Genomic DNA, 19,463 nt, shown 5'->3' on the forward strand with positions numbered 1-19,463 from the left:
TGAGTTGGCTCTTTGTTATTTTGTTATTTCCAGAGTCAACACGACTTAAATGATGACGTTCGTGTTTCTGTGGTTTTAAAAAAAAAAACAACACAACCTCATAACTTTCCACACAGTACATGATTTATTACTCTGACAAGGACACACAAGCACCGCGAGCACAAAGGTTAACGTTGGACTCAGTTTCCCACCGTTCTCTGCCTCACTTCCAACAACGTGGGGTTAAAAGGTTTTAAAAGGAAAAAAGACAAATGGTTGACGTTTTTGCGAACAGGTCTCGTGAGTCTGATCCTCGGGCACGTTCTCTCTTTTATAAGCAGCTTCGGGGGAGTTACATTGATCACGGGGCTCAAAGTGCAGTGGGAAATAAAAACGACAAAAGCGACATTTAAAAACGCGATTACCCGATTCCAGCTTTCTGTTTTTATGCAACATGGACGTTCGCTCAGCTTTAGCGTCTTAGAAATAAATAGATAAAGCTACATCATCAGGACCAGAACTTGAATTTTACAGTTCATAATGAGGAGCGCTTATATATATATATATATATTTAGGTATATATTAACTTTGTAGATCCCCCAATCAAAGTTGGTAAGACTCGCTTGTTGAAACTATGTGAAAAGCTCTATTCCCGAAAGACCAATCTGTCAAAATCAAAAATATCGACGACCCCCGTCTGAAAGCTGCAGTGACTGAACCACACGTTGAACCTTTTAATATTATCATCCGCCTTTTAAAATCTACCATAATTTATTTGTCAATCAGTCCTGGTGTGAGGAGCCATCACGGTTTTGTGAAGCTGTTTTCACGTCGGAGTGAATCTCTTGACCGGCGGCGGCGGCGTCGTCTGTTCAAATGGCGGCCGAGGTGTCGCTCTCTCTGGGCCGGACCCGGGTCACGGGTTCCAGTTGTCCGGAGTCGGACACGTCGTAGCTCGTCTTGTACTTGGCCAAGATTTTCATGAGTGGACGGAGCTTCAGCCACCACTGCTCCTTCGGGATCCTGTGGCTGGAAGGACACAATACAAAGGGCTTTTTATTCTGATTGTTGAGCCTTAAATGTTTAATGTTTCTATAAAATTGTTCTGTTTTACCAAGATGTTCGATGTTAGAAACAAAACAGGTTCTCATGTTTGTAAAATATATGAAAGTGTCATAGTCTGAGTCCGAATTCACTGATCACTGTATCGTGACTTCGCCACGTGGACTCATCTCGTTGTTTCCCACAATGCATCGGGGAAAGTATCGTACAACCGATGGTTAAGTGAAGAAAGTCACGAAACTCTTCTCTCTTACACAAAGTCGGTCTCGTCCCGGAGCTGGGACACGGGCTGAAAGACCATCGCCCTGCGACGCATCCCCAGCAGACAGGCGGTGTCCTCCGAGTTGGCAAACACTCGTCCTGCACAGAGAAACAAGCGTTAACAACCAGCGCGTGTGTGCACGGGAACAAAACCCCCGGATGAACCCAGAGAAACAGGCAACCAGAGCTCAAGTTAAACGTCCTCTTCAAAGTAAAGGGTTATGACTTCTGCTTTACCTCCTTTGTAAGAGTCCTTGAGCGTCCGTGTGATCCACTGCATCGCTTTAGCAGCAACTTTGGTGCCGAAGTTTCTATCGAATGGAGACGGAGCTCCTCCCTGGGGAAAGAAGGATATATATATTATATTTGAAATAAGGCTTCTGAAACTATTAAAACAGATAATTGTAGATGTATGTAAATAAATAAATACATGAACTAGAATTATCACACTGCAGGTTCCGCCTAAATCAGATTCATGTGATGTCACCGTGACATTTCATCAGTTCATCTTTTGAGTCCAAGTGACAACTGATCACGACTCAGCTGAAACACATCCACAGTGTTTGGACAGCTCCCTCCCAGTGCATGCTGGGAAAGACTTGAGCTCTACGCGACCCAGTAAAGGACCAGGGTTCATTTACGGATCCTCTCGGGACACAGTTGTTAGGAAAACACGGAGGTTTCTACAGAGGCTGAGAGAGTTCAACACGCTGCAACTTAAGAAAACATGCAGATACAGAAACACGCTGCAGATTGATGGAGATGAACAAACAGAGCTGGTTCAGTGAAGCGTGTGTTTGTTGGCGTGTGCGTCCGACCTGCTGCATGTGACCCAGGATGTTCTTCCTGCAGTCGAACACGCCCCGACCCTCCTCCGAGTACAGCTGGTAGATGAAGTCCGTGGTGAAGTTCTCGTTGCAGTTCTCGTTCCTGAAACGACGACATGAAAAGGGTCAGTTCACTCAAGGTCAAACGAAAGCTGCAGACATAAGAAACTTCCTTCGTGACGACTTTTTGTTTTCAGTGCGGTGAGAGACAGAAATCAGATGAGTCCAAACTACCTTGTACTTCTTGAACTAACTATTTTAAATCTCTCTATCTGCCGTGCTTCTTGTGATAATGAAATCACGCAGATGTGAACCTCAGCTCAGACACAATGTACAAAATATAATACTTTCGTCCTATTTCCTCCGACCTGCTGGAAAACAGCAGGATGGTGCAGTGGACAGAAATAGCCACGTACCACATGACCCGAGTTAACATCTGTAAGGTCGATCTGATGTCAAACAGATTCTCAGACTCACTGGTTTCGTGCGATTAGTGCAAATTACCATCAAAATTACACATCTCAGTAGTTTTGCATCTGTTTCTTCCCTCAGTCAGAAACTCGAGGTGACGCCGGAGAAACAGCAGCAGCTGGAAAGAGCCAGTGGATCCTCACCTGATCACTAAGCCCCTCTGGATGCTCGTCTTCATCTTCTGCGTCAGATGCTCCACGTTGGCCTGGAAACACAGAGCAGAGCGTGGAACAGTGACCTCCAACCTGCAGGCTCCAGATCCAAATCACACCTTCGCCTCTCGCCTCCCCAGAAAGGAGACACGCAGGGTGGTGTTCGGACCACCTGGGGGCGCCAACAACCCTCAAACACGACAGAAAGGTCTGACTGGGCTTCGTCTATCTCCATTAAATACATTATTATTTAAATTTCTTCCTCAGATTTTAAAAAGACTTTTACTTTTTCACATAAATATGCTTTGTCGTCATGTCAGTTATTTTTTCACGTTATTCAGATGATATCAATCTATTATGTTTAATGTTAAAATATATATTTTTTTAATTTATTTAAAAACGAATTACTAATTTAAAGAAATGCAACAAAACTTAAATGATAGAGTCAAGTTACAGTCTGTAGTTTATAAAACGCAGTCGAGCCCCAGTTTGAACTCGTCTAACCGTCCTGATCTGATGACAGCTGTCAGTCATTCAGTGATGCAGCTCAGAGGTTATTAATAAACCAGTCTGGGTCGCCTGCCCACGCCGGAGACTGAGGTCAGGGTGAGCGTGGTGAGGAGTCAGTCGACGGAGAAGACGAGCAGAGAGAAGCTTCAGAGCTTCAGAAGTTTTGACTCCGCGGCGACGAGATGCTCAAATAAAAACGTTGTAGAAAGCGACTGGTCTCTGACCTGCAGGTCCCGGATGTCAAACGGTTCCTCGTAGATGTAGACGGCGTCCGCCCCGGCAGCCAGCCCCCCCACAGTGGCCAGGTAGCCGCAGTAGCCCCCCATGGTCTCGATGATGAAAACCCGCCGCTTGGTGCCACTGGCCGACTGCTTGATGCGGTCACACGTCTGATTCCCACATGCACAGAGGTCACAGTTATTGAAGAGGCAACACAAAGAAAAACATGCAGCAGCAAACGATTTGACAGTAGAGCTGAAGCTAATGAATCACACGAGTGAGAAGAACTGAACACCCACAGGCTGCAGTTTCCCAAATGTGCAGATTTGCTGCTTTTATCTGTCTCATGTCATCACTTTGTGTGTCTGTGATGTGACAAGATGACGATTAGCTGCAGCTCTGCTTGAACAGAGGAGCGAGCGTGCAGCCGGGATCATGACCTGTGACTTTCCTACAAGACGAGACCAAACATTCAGTCGTGCACAGGGTGAAGCCTTCGTCCTACAATCTGAATGAATCACATTTTAACTCATTTTTGTTGATGCAGGATTTTGAAAGCTAAATAAAAACGTCCTTTTAAAAGCGTTCAAAGTTCTCTTCATCTTACCTGTAACATCCACATGAGGAATATTAAAGGCACCAGATGTCAAACATTTAATACTGTGACAACAAAAGCCTTTTATTACTTCATCACTTCTGTGTAGTAGTAATATGTGTTTAGAGGTGTGGTATAAACAGTTTCCAATCCAGACCTGACAAACTCACAAACTCTACGAGCCGGAGGAGACGAGCACGTTTCAAAGATCCATCAACACAACACAACAGCATTCACAGACACATGCACATTGGAGTTCTGCATCTTCCCTTTCTTTAAATACAGGAACGTGTGCTCACAGACTCTTTACAGAAACGGCTGTGAACCAACATTGTTTGAGACGATTGATTAAAATCCGGCTCTCAAACACTTTTTGCTGATTCTGTGTCATCACGTTATTTTTTACAGTTTGTTGTTCTGCCAAACGTCTCAAGTCGTGATCCGGAGAAACGTCTCAAGTCATTTATTTGTGATTCTATAACACAGGAAACTTCTAGCCGCCATGTTTCACCTCTTCCACTGGACCTTACCTCCACGATGGCGTTGAGGGACGTGTCGGCGCCGATGCTGAGGTCGGTGCCGGGCACGTTGTTACTAATGGTGGCAGGCAGCATGCACATGGGGATGCACAACTCCTCGTAGTCTGCTCGGGCCTCGTTCAGCTGCAGCAGGGACTCGAGGGCCTGGTGGTGGTGGCCGCAACATTGGGTTAGACCCCCAGGGGGAGCACTACACGTCTGACACATGTGACCTTGTGTAGGAAACTGTGTGTGTGTGTGTGTGTGTGTGTGTGTGTCTGTGTGTGTGTGTCTGTGTGTCTGTGTGTGTGTGTCTCTGGCTCTCTCCGGGTGACGGGGGCTTTGGCTTCCTACAGACCGGGGAGATGGGGAGGGGGGAGTGGAGGCTTCACCCTGGCTGACATGGGACAGTGTTGACGTGACGAGATAAAGATTGGGGGACGGACTTCAGACGCTCGGAGCAACGTTTCCTTTTATGTCCAATAAACGGAGGAGACGTGCTGAGGTCGGACATCGGGCCTCGTCTCGTCCAACACAATTTAAAATGTGGACGTGCACGCCATTGAGGAGGAGAGGGAGCGAGACAGAAGAGAGGGAGCAAGACAGAAGAGAGGAAGAGAGAGCAGAAGAGACAGAAGAGAGGGAGTGAGACAGAAGAGACAGAAGAGAGGAAGAGAGACAGAAGAGACAGAAGAGAGGGAGCGAGACAGAAGAGAGGGAGCGAGACAGAAGAGACAGAAGAGAGGGAGCGAGACAGTAGAGACAGAAGAGAGTCAGCGAGACAGAAGAGAGTCAGCGAGACAGAAGAGACAGAAGAGACAGAAGAGACAGAAGAGAGGGAGCGAGACAGTAGAGACAGAAGAGAGTCAGCGAGACAGAAGAGAGTCAGTGAGACAGAAGAGAAGGAGCGAGACAGAAGAGAGAGGAGCGAGACAGAAGAGAGGAAGAGAGACAGAAGAGACAGAAGAGAGGAGTGAGACAGTAGAGACAGAAGAGAGGAAGAGAGAGGAAGAGACAGAAGAGAGGGAGCGAGACAGTAGAGAGGGAGCGAGACAGAAGAGACAGAAGAGAGGGAGCGAGACAGTAGAGACAGAAGAGAGTCAGTGAGACAGAAGAGAGTCAGCGAGACAGAAGAGACAGAAGAGACAGAAGAGACAGAAGAGAGGGAGCGAGACAGTAGAGACAGAAGAGAGTCAGCGAGACAGAAGAGAAGGAGCGAGACAGAAGAGAGTCAGCGAGACAGAAGAGAGTCAGTGAGACAGTAGAGACAGAAGAGAGTCAGCGAGACAGAAGAGAGTCAGTGAGACAGAAGAGAGTCAGCGAGACAGAAGAGAAGGAGCGAGACTGAAGAGAGGGAGCGAGACAGAAGAGAAGGAGCCAGACAGAAGAGAGTCAGTGGCACAGAAGAGAAGGAGCGAGACTGAAGAGAGGGAGCGAGACAGAAGAGACAGACGAGTCCCTGATGCGTTGAACTGGACACTGTCCGGTTCTCTGCTGTTTACCAAACCAACACAGAAAGGGCCACATGCTAACAACATGCCACCACACGTCATGCTCCAGCACTTACCTGGGCCCTGCGCTGAGCAGCTCGCCTCCAACAACAACCAGCAACTAAGGCTTGTTCAACTTCACGTGTCCTGTTGACGTGGACGTCGTCCAGATCCTGATTATTAGTTTCTACCGGCTCGAATTCTGCAGAAGATTTTCACCTGAAAGCTCTGGAAACTTAATTTGTCTTTCTTGGTCCTGATACTCTTTCAGATGATCCTCTTTCCATATTTCCCCTTTGTGGGACTAATGAAGGATTTTCTTTTCTTATATATTAGTTCAAAGTAATAAATGAGGAATAGTTTTATTTATAACATCTTGATTTCCTGGTTTCTCAGAAGTTGAAAATGAAAATAAAACATTGCTGCTGTAGAGACACTGAACCTGGGACACTTTCTGGATTTGAGATGTTTTAACTTATGTCTCAAATACAATATTTAGTTCAATATTTCCGAAAATCCTTTTTGTAAGAATCCTGTAGTTTTACGCTGATGTTTCTTAACCTGTCAAATAAACCTTGTGATTGATCATGTGTGGATGCGAGCTGTCAATCAGCAGAACCCTGGGAGGTGTGTGTGTCTGTGTGTGTGTGAGACGTCCGACTACACACACACACACACTCACACTGTGATCCAGCCTCACTTACATCAGTAATGGCGTTCAGAGCCGTGTCTGAGCCAATGCTGAGGTCGGACCCGGGGATATTGTTGGACACGGTGGCGGGGACCATGACCATGGGGACACAGAACTCGTCATATTTGTCCCGAGCAGAGGACAGTTCCAGTAATCCCACGTAGGCCTGCAGCGGTGAGAGCCAGCGTCTTATTGGTTATCATTCAGGATGAGTGGCGAGACGAAAAAGGGGGGGATGAGGGAGAGGAAGGAAGGTTGAAGGAAAACTGGTGGGATGAGCTGAGTGTGATTATTATTATTATTATTAGTTAATAAGAACTGGATGTAGAATGGAAACGGGTGTGGTCCGGGGTGGGAGGGGCCTGGACGTCTAAGTAAGGTCACACATACATGAATGTGAAGCGGGAAGTTGAACGTGTGAACTTGAATTAAATATAATAATAATATTAAACGTTTCATTAAGTGGCAGTTTTCTTAGCGATTTCACAAAGCGCTTAACAACGAGGAGTAAAAGAGATGAATCTGTAAAATTGACTCAAACTAAAATAACATTAAGAGAATTGAGACGAGAACAGACGGATTGGAAGTGGGCGGGAGACAAAGGTTCGCCGCTGCTACTTTCACGTACGTGTGACCGTGTCCTATCGTGGTGGAGACAAAACAATAGAGGGACGGACACCAGGTCGGGGAGGAGTTTAGTGGAGGGAGAAGTCAAGAGGAGAGAGCCAGGCCAATCACGATGGACAGTGAGACGCACACAGGAAGTAGAGTCCAAGTAAAGTTAAACTAACAGCTTCTACGATCTCTTTCTACTTCTTCATCTTACGTTAATTGTCACGAGTCTTTACAAACAAACCATCGTGAGGTTCGTCTTTGCACGAGCAGAAAGCCTGTGACATTTAACTGTCTCCAAATCTTATTTCCTTTTAATAAAGTCATAAATAAATGTTATTTAAATAGGTTGAATCGGTGATTAAAGATTAAATGGACTCATTGTTGAACAAAAAGGGGAAAAGTGAAAATGAAACACTGGACAAAGAGGTGAAAATGTGACTATGATGTTTGAAAGGTACAGAAATACAATCATCATTTGCTTTGAGGAATGAAACAATATCCAGAATAAAGTATTTCACATTTCAGAATAAGTCTACGATCTTGTCATTGTTTTACTGTGAGTGACAGGAGATGTTCAGAGAGATGAATGATCGAGGAACTAAGATTAAACACGAACCTCGAATCCTCCGATGACGAGCAGGGCGTTGATGTTATGGATCCTCATCTGCTCAGCTATCTTATCCAGATGTTTTCCCGGAAGAGTCCTGGAACAGAGACGAGCGAGAAACGCTCCACTTGAAGTCCGACTCCGTGGAAATGATTTGTCATATCGACGAATGTTTTTCTGTGACTGCGGCGATTTACCTTTTGGTCCCGAGCAGCGACCCCCCCTGTCCCGTCCAGCCACCGACATCGCCCCACTTGATCTCCTTGATCTGACCAAAGAAAGACGTCAGGATTATTCCTCTGTTCCCAAAGTTTGACTGAAACCGTTTTAATCTAAAAACAACAGAAAACCAATCGTGTCCAAACACTCAGAGCTGACGTCAGTGTGGTAAATCCTGTGGATCCTCTGGCTGTGGAGATAATAGAGATGTTTCCAGGGTTATTCTGCTTCACCTTTATATTCACAGATGATTCTGTGACGCTGATATTCCTGCATTTCTGTGGGTCTGAAATTCAATTTATTATGCTCTTACAAAATGAGTGTGCTCCTGTTTCTCTGATTGGCTGTTGTGGTTCTGCTCGGAGAGAATTGACTAAATCCTCGTGATTTTAAATCCTAAATATCAAACATGCTGATTCTGCCGGAGCTTTGAGATTTGGCTCCTGACTCCTCACACGACCAGATCAGATTACAGAGCAGATTTCTCCTCTGGTTCTCCGGGGGGGCTGAATCAGTTTTAAAAAAGAGAAATATTCAGTGGGGCTCTACAAATACAATGTTGTCTGAGTGTGGAGGCAGATGTGCATATCTGACGTCTCAATATATAAAGCCCCTGTGTGAGACGGTGTGTGGGATGAATGAGAGAAAAAGGATCCGTGTGAAGCGTCTTAATCCGAGAGCGTTACAGAAACTAGAGCCCCGACACGTTATCTGCTCTCTGCTCTCGTCGGCCTTATCACGGCTTCACTTCTCAATCACGTCTAATCCTGCTGCTACATGTCAGCTCGCATCTGGGCTTCATCAACTTCATGAGCACGCACGTGTGTGTGTGTGTGTGTGTGTGTGTGTGTGTGGAGAGCATGAGCACAATGAGGAGAATCCAACATGGTGCTTGTGTGTGCAGCAGCTGTGGGAGTGGAGTAATTGGATCACAGTAAGCTAGGGCTGTTCCTCTGCGTTATCACCACTGCAGCCCAGAGAGAGGAGAGCAGCCACTTCCTGCGCCGCTGGTCACTGTGACCTCACGGAGGAACGCTGCTCGCCCCATATGTTCACTGCTCATGGAGCCAGTTTAAAGATTTGGATCCTGCACCGGTGAAGAATGAAGGAGTCGAGTCGACTGCTGAACTTTTGTCTGCGTGAGCCCAGATTTCAAGATATTTACAGACGTCCTACATTTAATTTGTGGATTTGTTAAGAAAGAGTTAACTGAGTGATTCAATTATGTTTTTGGTAAATGAAGCTTTTAGAGAAAGTGTGTGGGATAAATATCGAGACACTATAAAAATTTAAATAAACTGTGAGAGGTTGAAATCTAAAATGAAGTTTTGAAGCCGTCCATAAAACATTATTTCCTATTGGAGTTTTCCTTCTTCTCAGCTGCAGAATACGTTTCACCACACAAACACACAGTGAATGAAAATAACCAGATGTTTGTGTCACTTTCTCTCACTTGTCCTTTGTAGAATCCCTCGAAGCCGTCGCTGACCGAGAACATTTTGTGGCCCTCGGTGATTCCCACTCTGACGGCAGAACGCACGGCAGCGTTCATACCGGCGGCCGGTGCACCGACGTTCAGCACGGCCACGTTGAAGGAGCTCTGTGGGAGACGGAGAGCAGCGGTCACACACAAACACACACAAACACACAACAACACAGTGTCCTATTCAGGGACCATGTGGGACCACACGTTGTGAAACATCTGCACACATCTTACACTCTGTGAACACACAGTTTGTACGATGCTCGGTTTGGAGGAGACGGTGCAGCAGCAACGTTTAGAGGCAATGAAGACGAACAGGTGATTCACTGCAGATCAGGGCTGAGCTGAGATGTTGATTAATAAAGTTATCATTAAAATGATCAATTATAAAAGTCAAATCAATCTTCTTTTCAGATTTAAACAGCAGCCAGTTGATTGTGGTTTGACATTTTTCTGATTGGGCAGAAAATTAACTTTTCAAACAGCAAAGTGATTTCACAAAAACACTATCTGCATCAACAAAATGTGGATATTTTTGATATTTGATGATGTTTCTCATTATCGTTTTATGACCCAGCCCTTCTGCATTTCTCCTGGAAGTTCAACATCATCTCCACTGCCTCGTAAAACCATCCACGTCTCACTGAGGAGACACTCTGTGAGCAGGACGTCAGCAGCAGCAGGCACAGATCACCTCCCATGCACGAGGCCACATGCTGCTAGGAGACGCAGTGAAGCTGCAGCTGCTTTCTCATCAGTCGCAGTTAAATGAAAACTCTCACAGATGGACCACAGCTTTCTCTCCTGTCGGACTCACACTCATCCGGAGAAACGCACCAGGAGCGGCTCGCACACTTCCAGATTTCATCTCGTGGATGAAACCGGTTTCACAGTTAGTTTCCTGAAGGTTAGTTTCCTGAAGGTTAATTGAACCGTTTCAGATTTTAATTACCATGATTACTTTGCTGACAACTTCTAACTTCCACTGTCACCAAACTGCGTGATCGTTTAAGTAAGCGATGTTTTGTCCTGACTCTCAAGACGTCTGGTGTCAACGTCTCCACGTCACATTGATTCATTTAAAGTTTAATTTAAACCTTTGTGATGAAGTGTTCTATGTAATTATTCTTATTGATGATAAACAGATTATTTAAATATAAAACTGGGTGACATCAGCTCATCTTAAGAAACCCTGATATTACTGGTAACAGAGATAATTTAGGACTCTATCACTATCATCAATATATCAACTGATAAATACTAAAAACTAAATTGGCAAATGATTCCTAAGATGTCGTTATCAAACCCTTACGTTAAATAAATGTAACTAAGGTTCGATATTATTAGTTTAAACTTACATATACTATAAATAAAAAGAAAACACAAATACAACTAGAAATATAAGGAAAAATCCTGCAATGTTCATTCTGCAAAATAAAAGTTTTCATATGTCTGCAAACACAAACACTGATATCGTCCGATTCCAATCTGCCACCTGATGTATCGCTCAGACAAACCTGCGTCAGGCACTAACTTCAGCAGCCAGTTCTCACAGGGTGAACGGAGCCTGTCACGCTTTGACTTGAGAATGAGCCAAGTCATTTTCAGCCGTGACATTAAACTGTAAACAGGCGATTTCAGTTTCACTGGAAGCGGATCACAACAGATCTGTCTGTGATTGTCTGTGATTGTCTGTGACGGCGGGAGCTGGAGGGACGACTTCCCCTGCGGCTCGAACGCAGCTCGTTGGACGTCTGCACTTCTACGCCTGAGCAGAGCGAGAAGAAACGAGCGTCGAGCTCTGACCCTGACATCTTCAGCCACTGAGCGAGAACATAGACGGACTGGAGCTCTTAAACAACCCCGTAGAATATTAGTCCTGGAGGTTTCATCTGCTCTTTGAACTACGGCTGCAGAAGCTACAGACGCTCAACTGGAGCCTGTTGAGCTGCAGCGTCATCATCACACACATCAAACTGCTCTTCGTCCTCCTCCTCCTCCTCTCCCTCAGGACCGACAGTCACAGAGAAACACACTCGGCGTTAGTGTCAAAGAAAGAAATAAGAGACTACAGGTCCGGAAGTACCTGAAATGCTAACGCACAAATCTCTGAGCCGCTGGTGGGAAAACACATCAGAGGAATTAAATCGTTGAGAATTGACTGGTTCGATATGATCACAGTTGTTTTCTGTCCTGGGACCGTGAGGCGTTCTTACATTCGGAAGTTCAGAGTCTGCTTTCCGGTAGGAGAGGAGCCTGTAGGTTCTCAGGTTGTTTTCAAAGCTCCTGCAAAAGACAGAGAAACGCAAAGTTCAACAAAATCCACAGTGTCATCGTCAGAGTCAATCGATAATCAATACACACACAGTTAAACTGAGGCAGAAAGACAAGAGAACAAGTGATATTGGTTATAGATTTGTTCGTAGTTTTAAAACTGATTGAGAAACAGATACCTCCCACGCAGTCGGACCGCCTCTTCAAACTTCTTCTCATCCATGGCCTTCTGCACTTCCTGGGTCTGAAGACAAAACACCAGAGGAAATGGTGTAATTTTTAAAAAGTGTGATTTCAGGGTCACATGAAAAGGTGAAGGTCTGTAGAGGAGCATTTGTATTATCAGGCCTCAGGGCTGTACACTCAACTCCACACACACACACACAGACACACACACACACACACACACACACACACACACACACACACACACCCTCTTACCATCTGCACACACTCCATAAGTGGCAGTCGAACAGCCTGGTTGCCGACCAGGGACACGACGCAGGCCGGGGTGTTGGCAGACGCCTCCAGCAGCGCCAGCACGGCCTCCACGCCCATACGACTGGCCTGCAGGGGTCAAGGGGTCATTTAAAGGTCGGCTACTGGTCACACACATGATCTCAGGTAAAGATTGAGGAGTTGAGAAGCAGAACGTCTGCAGGCTCAGGGAGGAAACCGGTTCTCAGGATATTCTCAGGACGTCGAACAAGAAGAAGAACTTTGGAAATAACCGACAAATCCATCAAATCCATATGTTCCGTCCTCAAGTTAACACGTAAAATAAAACTTTAAATGATCAGTGCTGACGTACCAGGATCCTGTCGAAGGCGGAGGGGGTCCCACCTCTCTGCACGTGACCCAAGATGGTGACCCTGGTGTCAAACCCCAGGCAGCGGACGACCAGCTGGGCGCGGAGACAGAACACGGGGTGATCACCGGGAAATAAGCACTAACTGTTGTAAATGCATGATCTAAACACCACAGCAGCTTATTACTTCTTCTCACTTTCCAGTACAATTTAAAAAAAACTAAATTTAATCGAGAGAAAATGCAGAAATAAAAAAATGTAAAACCCAGAGGGAGAAATCATGCAAAAGATCTCCTGTCATGTTACTGGGACGTGCACACAAACCAACATGTGATGGGAATGAAGATGAAACAATTTTTATGATAATTAAAAATAAAAAAATCAGTGTTTTCTCCACACTGATGTAGATTCTCCATCATACTCACTTCCTTGATGTAATCAGGAGTTATAGACTTGTTGTGGCCGTCTATGGCTCCTTCAGCTACGATAATAATGTTCAGCCTTTTCTTATCAGCGCGGTTCTGCAGGGACGTAAATAAGCAGAGTTTTAATTTATAACCAAACATGACAGAAAACCTCAAAAGCTGGATCCCGTGACGGAGGAGCTGATTGTTTCAGGGATGTTTAGTTTCCTCTGTCGAACGCTGATCTCCAACCAGCTGCTCCAGCTTCCGTCCCCCCCCCCGGTGACGCTCACTCGTCTCTACTCACTCACGTCCTTCACAGAACCAGACAGGATGGCTCGTCCTTGTCTGTCCATGGCTCCATCCGCGACTATGATAATATTCAACCTGGAACCTCGAGAGCGACTCTGCACGACGACAAACACTCAGCGGGTCAAACCCCGAGATCAGCCCGTTAGTGTCACAGTGCGTCAAATATACATCGTAAGTTATTCTACTTGTTTTGAAGTCCTGTAAAAATAATGTTCTTCAAAACATCTGGCGATCTAATAACAACATCAGCACAATGTCTTTCTGTAAATCTGTAAATTACTGTAAATTAATCTTAGAATAAGATGCCCTTCAAAGGTTGTGGGTTCGAGTCCCACCGGAGTCACGGGTTTTACAGTCAATATAACTCCTGCTTTCCATGAGACTTGAAACATGAACAAACCGTCTTCCCTGAAATGTGACTGTGTCCTGAGGTCATGTTTACAGCATCAACTCACTCGAGTCCTCTGCAGGTTCCTTCAGCTTCGAGTGCTCACTTCATATGTTCCTGTTTCAAACTGTTGATTCACTGATGTGGTTTTTAACAACTGTGTTCATTTGTTTTGATGCAGTTAATCCAGCAGCTGTGGTCCCGACATACATACATACATGTGTGTGTGTGTGTGTGTGTGTGTGTGGGTGTGAGTGTGTGTGTGTGTGTGTGTGAGTGTGTGTTACCTCAGACAGTTTCTGACACATGTTGTCTTCCCAGCCGTCCTCAGGTGGCATTTCAGGGATAAAGACCCAATCTGCTCCACATGCCAGGGCACTGACCAGGGCCAGGTATCTGCACGAAAAGGTTACTTAAAGGACCACACACTCGTTTGTGTATATAGGTTTTCATATGCGTGTGCAGTGATGTAATCTGACACAAAGACAGGTTCCTACCCGCAGTGTCTGCCCATGACCTCCAGAACAAATGTCCTCTGGTGGCTGGAAAACAACAAACCACAGAAACAAGACACAGCACGTGTGAGTGGAAGCTCAACCTCCAACCTTCACCCTGAACTTCTCCAACCTTCACCTCCTCCCTGAGGTTTGTAGAGACACTGAAATGTTCCCTGGTTATACTCAAACGTCCATCCAGTCGCAGGAGGACAGATCTATATATTCCTGTGGCCGGACGTAACAAAGTACATTTACTTTGTTACTTACGTACATTTTACATGTACCTGTACAGTAATACTCATTCATCTCTGGTCCTTTCTTGCTCGTTCTTTTGTTCTGTTACATCTGGACTCATCGCTCTCACCTCTGAGCCGTGGTCATGATGGCGTCCACCACCTCTATGATGCGGTGCAGGGCCGAGTCGGTGCCAATGGTCATGTCGGTGCCGCAGAAGTCGTTGTCGATGGAGCCGACCATGCCGACGATGTGGAGCTCCGAGTTGGCGCGGGTCGCCTCCTGGTCGATCAGACCTGAAACACACCACAGGGGGCCACGGTGAGTCCTGTCCCCGGCTGTGTGAGCGATGCACTGACCCGTCCGGCAGCGAGACGTCACCTTTCTGCAGGAGCTCGTCCAGCAGGCTGCTCCACTCCTCCCTGAACAGGTTGGCTCCGGTCAAGCTGCCGTCCCCTCCGATCACACACAGGTTGGTGATGCTGCGCTTCACCAGGTTGTGAGCGGCCTTCAGGCGGCCCTCGTGGCTACGGAACTCTTTACAGCGGGCGCTGCCGATGACCGTGCCCCCCTGAGGGACGCAACACAGCAGATATGAGTTGGCACACGGGCGGATGCTTTTAATAATCGCTCACGTTTGCAGAAGAGAAGAGGAAACACGGATGGCGTCCTGCTCACCACTTGCAGCATGCTGGAGACGCTTTCCCACGACGCCTCTTCGATGTTATCGCCCCCGTCCACCATCCCCTGGTAGCCCTGAGAGGAGGAACATATCATACATGGATCATCAGCCATCATACATGTCTGTCTTCATGTTGAACAATTATCTGACTAACTGTTCGTCTTTTTAACTTCACACTTGGCTCGTGCAAAAGTGAACAGGCGCTCTGTAGCGGTCAGTGGGTCGGTTGAACATGTCTTCTTCTAGGTCCTCAGATAAACGAAAGCATCGGTCAACTGGGTCAAACCTCGGGGTCAAAAAGGCCACCAGGTCGTTTTGATGGTAACCACGTTTCACCGAATCACTTCCTCTTTTGCACTTTGTCTACAGAGTAAAAGCACAACGCTCAATTTGCTGCTGTAATGTTTCCCATCGAGCTGAACTACAGAGCTTTTACTTTGAAGATTGTGTCGGTTGCTTAACAAACCTCAGAAACAGTCGACATGTGGTTCAAACTTATATATAAACCACACGTGAACAGTGATAAAGTAAATTCAGTTTCAGTTGAAAATCAATCAACTATAAAACCGTCTTTGCAGATAAACCAGGTGGGATGAACACTCTGCACCACAGACTGTTTATAGAAACCTCTGCACACAAACAATAAAAAGTGACAGAATATTGTAGAAGAGTTTAACGACGAGGGAATAATTCTGAAAATCTAATTAAATCAATCATCTAAAACATAATATAAACAGGAAAAGAACATGCTGAGCACAAGTCCTCGCCAAAATAAAGGTGTCATTGGCCTCGGCTGTGGTTACTCAGAGCCTGCTGGTTATTCGAGGATGACGAGGATGAGAGTGAAGCGAAGGACGACGCCCACCTCTGCTAATCCACTTAAATCCACACTGAGGCCACAGTGTTTCTAAACCGCTGATCAGCTCCATTCACTGGAGATGAGAAGCAAGTGAGGAATTAATTCATCCCTCTGAGTCTATCTATATCTATATCTATATCTATATCTGATATTTGATTCTAGAATCCCGCTGGCAGAGACTCGTCCCTCCTGATTCAGCTCATCGTGTGAGAGTGAGACAGAAGCCGCAGACGTCCCCGGGGGCCTCGTCTGGAGTCGTGCGTCACGTCTCACCTCGTGGATGAAGAAGACCTTGGCCCCCACGTAGAGGCCCATTCGGACGGCCGCCCTGACGGCTGCGTTCATGCCTGAAAAAAAGGGACAGAGAAGAGTTGGTGGTTGTCTCTGGAAACAAGCGGCCACATCTCCGACATGATCTCCACACCGGCTGAAGGACGGAGGAAGACACACTTAGAAAGCTCAGGAGACCAGGGCCAGTGCTGACTGGTTGAAGAGGATCTACGTAAAAATGGGAGATGGATGAGTTTGAAATGGACAAAGTGTTTATTGAGGTTTCGGTGAGGGCATGAACTTGTTGTGAAACCTTTTAAAAAACCATTAAAAAAAACCTGCAATCGTACTTTCAAATTTTCCGGATCGTGAAAACAGTTGAGCTCTAAAATCAGCAGATATTACAAAGTTTGATTTGTGTCTACATTAACAACATAATCCAGAAATGACAGTTGCAGATTGGTCTAACCTCAGTGGGCACGTCTTTGCAGTGTGAGGACGCCGGAGTACACGGGACAATATATCTGCATCTGATTCCCAAATATCAGAGATCAACATCAGTCGGGTCCTTTGTCCTTCGTCAACCAGTGTGGCTTTTGACTATGCATATTAGTTTTATGTGACCTTTGACCTTTGGAATATAATCAGTTCATGTTTGAGTCCCAGTAAACGACCCATCGAGGCCTTCTTGATAAATCACGTTCACAAGAACGTGACGGACGACCTGGAAACGTCTCAGTTAAGCTGAGGCGGGGTTATTATTATGATGTAAAACTACAAACTAAGAATGTGTTAAATTTCAATATCAATTATTAAAATTAGCCAAATAATATAATATCAGATTTAAATGATGATGCTTCAGGATTTATTATAATGATATAAAACTACACAATTAATACGAGTCTGAGCATCAATGCATCTGTTTGTGGACAATTCAATATCGATTATTAATTCATCATATGATATTAAATCACTTTTGAATGATGATGTTTCAGTTTATTTCCACGCACAGTTTCCTCATCACTGATACTCGCTGCTCCTCACGTAGGCATCCCACAGGAAGCCAGCGGACAGCGCCTTCAGAGTAAAAGCGCGACAGGGAAAACTGGGGAGCACGACGTTTACTGTGAAAGGCTCCATCGGAAACGGGTGTTTACTCCTCCGTCTTGACCACAGCTCTTCTCACGACTCATCCTCTGTGATGCAGGAGCCCCGTGTTTCCACTGAGATGGACATGAAGTACATAAGGTTCCACTGCTGCCACCTTCACGCTGTCACTCATAATAATCAATAATCAATAACTGACGTCATCCCACAGCTGATTCCCGAAAGCAGGAGGCCTTTGGATTTCCCGGTCATGTCCATCACAGCTGCAGCAAAGTGCACGTGAAGCTCCGGTATATCACAAACACACAGTGCATTGAGTGATCTCAGCTGCAGGATGTGGACACACGCACGCACCCGTCCTGCAGGAGGTAGCCGTGCGCGTGAGGGTGCAGCGCTGCAGGACGCACGAGGAGACAAGGAGGAGGTGGTGGTCTTCATGGTGTCGGTGCAGATTCCTCATGTATCTGATGTTGTATTTATCTTTTCTATCAAACTAATAAAGCAGCGTCCATGTTGGAAACGTGTGAGGGAGAGGGAGCGTCATCTGTTGCATAACCACCCAGCTCCATCACAATTAATAATAACATGAGGAAATTAATATACATGCATCTGATTAATTATAGATTTGATATAAATATAAACACAACAAGGAATGAACTGGTTATGAAGAGGTGTAACTTCACTCTCACAACAATCACACACTCCATTCTCGGACAGGTCATTTCTCTCCCAGTGATCATTGTGTAGATCTGCCACGACAACAGATGGTTTCCAGGCGAGTGGTCCGATAATGGAACCCGGGGCTCGCGCATCCCTTTACCTTGAGCATCCCCCCCGCTGGTCAGCACCGCGATGGATTTCCCGGCGCCGGACAAATTCTCGAAGAATTTGCGGGTGTCCTGCCGCTTCGGTGCCGCCGCGACCGCCATCGGAGTGCGTGCGTGGAGGAAGAGGAGGAGGAGGAAGAGGAAGATGTGCTCTGGTCCTTATAATAATACTAATAATAATGAAAATGGATAAAGACGCACTGGGTGAGTGAGGAGCCGCCGGGAGTCAGAGACGGGTGGAGATATACTGGAGTAGAACCGCAGTGGTCACCGCCCCCCTGCACAAACGCACCCCCTTCACCAGGATCGTCTAATAACACAGATGACTCACTCCACAGCAACAAGTACCAGAGGAGGAAGAGGAGGAAGAGGTTTCTGCTAACAAACAAACACAAGGAAGTTATATCTCCCACCAACAGCAGTTAAAAGGATTTATTATGAAATAAATAATTTTAGTTGATTCACGTGTAATTATATTAAAGAACACAACACACGTCCGTCCCCCCCCGTTTAAATTTGTCTGGAAATAAAAATCAGAGTGTTACATCTTTACTTTTTCAACTAATCTTGGAGGCCAGACAGCCAATGACAAGTCTGTTTTTGATTGGCAGCTTCAATCCACCAATGGGCGTCCACAACACGTACTGGGGGAAATTCCTTAGAACCAATAGCAACCGAAGCTGCGACCTGTCTGTCAGGAGGTGATAAGAGCTTTTCTGTTTTTGTGTCACAAACAGAGACACTTTGAAAGAGCATCAACACAATTTAACACAAAGAGATTCGACTCATACGTGAAATGATGTCATTGCACAAACAAATTAATTGAACCTAAACATTTTAGATATTTAAAATAAACTGTCCTGTGTGGATTTAATCATCTCTCTGGTCCCCGAGTCATTTCTAATCTTCTATATTATTATAGTTTATACTTGTACGTGTGTGTAAACAAGTTATTACAGATTTATTTGGACTTGGGATCGAACCCACGACCTTTCGGGAAAGTTCATGACCTTGAGCGATTGTTTGCTGGAAGCTTTATCTCCCTGACTGTATCTGACTCTGTGAATATAAAACATGATATTTGACACATGGATATCTCAGT

At 45.7% G+C, this 19,463-nt stretch overlaps 1 protein-coding gene across 2 annotated transcripts; it reads right to left on the minus strand.

Moving 5' to 3' along the window:
* Positions 1-101: 101 nt before the first annotated feature.
* On the minus strand, positions 102-18,632 carry LOC118117329 (ATP-dependent 6-phosphofructokinase, platelet type). Of its 2 annotated transcripts, none has more exons than XM_035169482.2 (22): positions 18,355-18,632; positions 16,431-16,504; positions 15,295-15,372; positions 14,998-15,187; positions 14,747-14,912; positions 14,383-14,427; positions 14,173-14,281; positions 13,207-13,302; positions 12,785-12,877; positions 12,415-12,540; positions 12,153-12,217; positions 11,916-11,985; positions 9,670-9,816; positions 8,195-8,265; positions 8,007-8,094; positions 4,607-4,759; positions 3,487-3,651; positions 2,744-2,805; positions 2,121-2,232; positions 1,540-1,639; positions 1,296-1,401; positions 102-1,008 (listed from the first exon to the last, which is right to left on the minus strand). In XM_035169482.2, exons 1-22 carry the CDS (start codon positions 18,461-18,463, stop codon positions 852-854), a joined length of 2,382 nt encoding a protein of 793 aa, XP_035025373.1. In that variant the 5' UTR covers positions 18,464-18,632; the 3' UTR covers positions 102-851. The 2 variants fall into 2 exon arrangements, with proteins under 2 accessions (XP_035025373.1, XP_035025371.1); XM_035169480.2 differs by lacking the exon at positions 4,607-4,759 and adding an exon at positions 6,789-6,941 and having other exon boundaries at positions 18,355-18,630.
* Positions 18,633-19,463: the final 831 nt, after the last annotated feature.

Source organism: Hippoglossus stenolepis, chromosome 11 (genome assembly GCF_022539355.2).
Source record: "Hippoglossus stenolepis isolate QCI-W04-F060 chromosome 11, HSTE1.2, whole genome shotgun sequence".
NCBI classification, from domain to species: domain Eukaryota; kingdom Metazoa; phylum Chordata; class Actinopteri; order Pleuronectiformes; family Pleuronectidae; genus Hippoglossus; species Hippoglossus stenolepis.

Bases quoted from the DNA above. Each gene is read 5' to 3' on its own strand.
- LOC118117329 (XM_035169482.2), bottom strand. From the start codon at position 18,463: ATGGCGGTCGCGGCGGCACCGAAGCGGCAGGACACCCGCAAATTCTTC. The intron at 14,913-14,997 runs GTGACGTCTCGC...GGTGTGTTTCAG, and splicing joins GGACGAGCTCCTGCAGAAAG to GTCTGATCGACCAGGAGGCG. The intron at 12,218-12,414 runs GTAAGAGGGTGT...TTTTGTCTTCAG, and splicing joins TTATGGAGTGTGTGCAGATG to ACCCAGGAAGTGCAGAAGGC.